This window comes from Tuber melanosporum, assembly GCF_000151645.1.
Source record: "Tuber melanosporum whole genome shotgun sequence assembly, scaffold_49, strain Mel28".
Classification (NCBI taxonomy): domain Eukaryota; kingdom Fungi; phylum Ascomycota; class Pezizomycetes; order Pezizales; family Tuberaceae; genus Tuber; species Tuber melanosporum.
Window position 1 is genome coordinate 320259 of NW_003299094.1, and position 4729 is coordinate 324987.

General features: G+C 41.5%; 1 protein-coding gene; it reads right to left on the reverse strand.

Moving 5' to 3' along the window:
• Positions 1–215: 215 nt before the first annotated feature.
• GSTUM_00008630001 (uncharacterized protein) lies at positions 216–2258 on the reverse strand. XM_002840173.2 has 7 exons: positions 1980–2258; positions 1687–1896; positions 1531–1603; positions 1111–1187; positions 942–990; positions 581–700; positions 216–372 (listed from the first exon to the last, which is right to left on the reverse strand). Exons 1-7 carry the CDS (start codon positions 2181–2183, stop codon positions 260–262), a joined length of 846 nt encoding a protein of 281 aa, XP_002840219.1. The 5' UTR covers positions 2184–2258; the 3' UTR covers positions 216–259.
• Positions 2259–4729: the final 2471 nt, after the last annotated feature.

Below are 4729 nucleotides of genomic sequence, written 5' to 3' on the forward strand. Positions count from 1 at the left end.
AACTCACATTATGGAGACTTTATAAAAGCGGCGTGTGCTCTCCGATATTATCCACAGTGCCTCAAATTATACGATAATTGCCCTTTTCCCCGAGGACTTGTCACGCAAAAGACGATACCGGAATATACAAACCTCCCACGATAATAGTTTGCGCAACATGTCACCACGTGTCCACACATTCACCCCGCTCACGGCTCTCGCAAGGGAGTGACAGATCCGTCGACGATCTTTAGGGACCGACCATCTATCCATCTATCCCTTACACTTTCTTCGCAGACGCTCTCCAATCCTTAATGTGATCACCGATTATCTTTGCAGCTTGTTCAGGAGTGTGTTGTCTTCCTAGAGCTTCAACGAAGTCTCCCTCAGGATCTAGGTGTTCCCCCAAAAAGATATTCCCACCACCCTTCTCGGGAGGTTAGGGACATGGCAGTATTGTTAGTATAAATTTACCGAGTGAGAAGCTCGCTGCCAAACAAGGCTTTGCGAAGTGCGGGCAGGCAAGGATTTGGCGGGAAAAAGCAAAAAGAAGGGTACCTAACGGGGCGCGGGGGACGATGTTAAACTTAAAAAGACGTACCCATGAGATAGAAGTAAATGGAGTGATCCACCAAGTAATCCTGCCCTGGCTTGATTTCCGGTGGAGTGGAGAAATAAACACGATAAGACTTGCATGTTTGCTTGATTTGATCATAGGTACCTGTATCAGTTAGAATCACTTTTAGTAGGGTATTCCAGGCCAGCTAGCTTCAAAGAGCAAAACACTCTCGGCTCCCATCACACAGAGAACCTAGTATAATATGCTAGAGCACTCGAATGCCAAGCAAAGAGCAGAGAAGCGAGTGGGCAAGGTCTCAAAGGGAATCGATATGAACCGTGGAATCCGGCTCATCCTAGCGAATCCAAAGAACTCCAGACAACCCCCAGACAGAAGCACGTACCTGTCAAACCGACAAGGTCTGGGTGAAACTCTGCCAAATACCCTTTCATCTGTAACACCCATTAGTTATATCGTTAGGAGAATGTTGCGTTGCGCCGGTATCTTGCGCCGACTGTGAGGTCCCCAATTTATTGGATTGGCAAGTAATAGGAGGCAATCGGCATACTAACCACTGGAGGTGTATCTCTAGCCGGATCACAAGTAATGAACAAAGGGCTCATTACATCACCGTGTTCTTTCTTGACCACTACCCCCCAAAAATTAGTAAATCCAACACAAGATATGTATGGAGGGGGGGAAAGAAGGGCTACGGGAAGTGGGGCGGTGGGTTCTAGGGCTAATTTAGTCAGGTATCTCGAAGGCGCCGGAAGGCGATCTGCACCGCTCATCGGGCCGTGTATCACTACGAGCGGCACAGGAGCACAGTAGAGAAAAGGTGCGGGTTTTTGTAAACCGAAAAAACACAAAGTATATCCCGCAGATATGACATGAATAGCATGAATAGATATGAGATAGCAGATCACCGAAACAAATAAAAGCGCCGGCCCCCAATGCAAGGGAACCTCCGGGAGGCGGGTGTAACTACTTACGATCAGTCATAGATGCCATTTTGTCGAGCTCCTCTGGGCATATATCCGGACAATGCGTGAATCCAAAGTATACCTGCAAGTTCTAGTATTAGCATTGAATCTAGCGACCTAGAAGGCCAAGAGGGAAAACATTTCCTTCCCATCCATATCACTTACCAACATATGTTTACCCCTCCACTCCTCATCCTTCCTCTCTTTGCCATTGTGGTCGAGCAAATTTAACGGGCCACCAACCTTTGGCCTTCCAACACCCTTCGACATTTCCGCAACTCTCTTCCGTTCTATCCGAGCTTTCTCATTGCGAAAGTAGATGGTCAACCCGGCACCGGCAGCAAGAAATAAAATCCCAGACTTCCATGAAAATGGCTACAATCAATTCCGCAATATATATTCGAAGAATCAGCTGATAAATTCGTAGAGAAACAAGAGGTAGAACAAGACAAGCTGACCCCATTGCGATACCGAGATTTTGCCTGCTCAACCGTTTTGAAGTCGAGTTTTCTTGACGATGCGTGAAAGCCCGGCCTGCCACCGGCACCTTTGGCGAATGACGCCTGGGGTAGTGACGTAGTTCTAACAGGGGACGTAAATAATCTAATGCCCGGGCGGGTGACGGAGCTCCTCGATAGACAAGCAAAAATTGGGGACGCCATCGCCTGCTATTCTCTTCCCGCGAGAGTTGCGAGCGAGTTGTGGTGAGATGGAATGGGTTGCGGATTTGGTGGATGTGGAATTGGTTGGTAGGGCAATTGGTGGGATGTTCGGGATTCGGTTACTTTCCCTTGTGTTACGGCATCGGGTGGGCTTTTGTTCTCGACCACTCAGAGGATCCTCACTAGCCACTGGGTGAGATTTCCATAAACTTTTTGCTTCGCCAAAAATCAGCGTATCGTAGATCAGCTAAGTAGCTGCGGAAGAAACTGCTACACACGCAGTAACTTCGACGAATGAGCCAAAGTTCCACAGACTCCCCCATTTTAAAGACCATGTTCGGCGTGTTACAAGTGCCATGGTATTTTCACTTTTATGGTACACCTTTCACGACATTATTATAACCAATTGAAGGTGTGTTTGGCTTGCCACAAATACTGTCGTATATTATCATACTTTTTTAATCCAGTATTTTTTGCGGTACCACAGGGGTCAAGGGAAAAAAAGATTAAAATACTGTATTCTCGCCCCAAGTGTCAGTGATGCTTACATTTTTAATTATCCTTTTTCGTCTTCTCCCCCACACCATGTTATGACCTAGTTCGTTGAAAACAAGCATATATGATACAGCGTATTTTTTTTTTCAAATTCCTTGAACAATCCAACATAGCGATCCTATAAGGTTGTTCTAGAAAACGAAGATGCTGTGCTAAAATACAAGCAATGCTGAACACATTTATTTCCAGATAAATCATACAATACTATTTTTATTTTAGCTTTTAAGGTATTTTCAAGAAATGCTATTACTTTTATAAAATAGTACAAGGGATTACCCGTGTGGGAAGCACCCGGAGTATAAACATGTCGCAGTACAAACTGTATATATAAGTATTTCCTGAGTCTGATAGTTCTGAAAAAAAAAAAAAAAAAAAAATGTAGTGGACTTTTGTATATATCACTGAAGGCCAGCACAATTTGATCCCACTTAATAAGCATTTTTCAGTTATTACTATAACAAATCAAATACTTCAAAAATAAAATAGTCTTTTATTATAATTAGATCTCCTGGTTATAGAATTTCAGTTTACATTACAAAATGCAATAAAGTAATGATAGTTTAATAAGGGTTAACTGATTTAGACCTTTTGTAAAATATAATAATATTATTATTATTTATAACTTTTATGTTCAATCATACTTTAGGATGAACCTGAAGTAGGTATATTAGGTAAAGACAACCTGTATAGACACAGAGTTGTCTAGACCAACCAAGATTCGTTTCTGTAGACAAAAATTGTCTGGAAACACTTGAAATATACTTATTTCGTTTATGACTACTAAGAGTAAAGTGAAGTAGGTAAAGTAGAATAGAATCATAAGAACAATATTATATGGTAAAGGTCTCTTCTCTATTGCTTGATGATGTCTAAAAGCTTTGGAGGGACTTTGATATTTATATTCTGCATCTGAGTGTTTGCGGACTACATCTATCTATTATACAAACAATGTACCTCTTTGGTTATAACTCGCAACATCAGGTATTCTCCAAAGGTGTGAACACCTGAAAACCACCATACCTTCTTTGGTAATTGGGGTATTGCTAACTAGGAATTATACCATTCCCAATACTAATTATCTGATCTTCACAGTCTTTTAGACTTATGGCCTAGTTCTCAAGTTGAACTAAGTTGGGCCCAATTGTCTCCCTTATTAATAAAATGATCAGTTTCATCTTCGGGTTGTATCCGCAGAGATAGTTGCAATTTCAACCTTGCTAGGTTACCTGATTTTTAACCTCTATAACTCAGGATCCAATTGATAGATATCTTCCAGATAACTTTCAACTAATTTGTAGGAAGTTATTCTACTGGATTGGCAGATATTCCCTAGGCCTGTACCATTTGATTGCTCTGGGTAACAGGGTTTCAGTTGTTGTCCTAGTGTTAAGAATTATTCCCACAACTATAATACAATCATGGGCCCAATAGTAATACTGTGTGAAGTTCATTAGCTTCTGTGGTAGTATTTCTCAGAGTTCTAGACTATTATAGTTATCATAGGGTGGGTGCGAATGTATTGGCCTCTTGTAAAGATCCTTTAACATTTAATATTATCTCTTTATGCAAATATGTCCTGTTACTTACAGCTCTTATCCTAGTTGTCACAAGTTTGAAGCCTAGTAACTATCTAAGTAGTTGACGGATCTATCCTGTTCTAATTCCCAGACTTAGCCAAAGGTCACTTCTCATATATCCTGTAAATAGTATCCAGTCGGATGGACAGTAGTGACATAAATAGTATTATTCTTCCAGCTCAAATTCGGTGACCTTATACTTACATAACACAATTGAGATAAGTACAAATAATGACATGTGGGCATTGGAAGGGGGCCCGAGGAGCATGTTAGAGACCAGAGATTCCGATTCTAAGTGGGGTTACCCTACTTAGATTGGTTCTTAGGTATTGGATCTTGGTATTTCTAACATAAGTTTCTTTCTCTTAAGGCTTTGTTTTGAATGTCTTCTTTTATCAGGCCCCTCCTGCTAAT

Coding starts and splice junctions, on each gene's coding strand:
- GSTUM_00008630001 (XM_002840173.2), bottom strand. CDS start 2,183: ATGGCGTCCCCAATTTTTGCTTGTCTATCGAGGAGCTCCGTCACCCGC. Junction 1,897..1,979: donor AATCTCGGTATCGCAATGGG/GTCAGCTTGTCT, acceptor AATTGATTGTAG/CCATTTTCATGGAAGTCTGG. Junction 1,188..1,530: donor AATGGCATCTATGACTGATC/GTAAGTAGTTAC, acceptor TTTGGGGGGTAG/TGGTCAAGAAAGAACACGGT.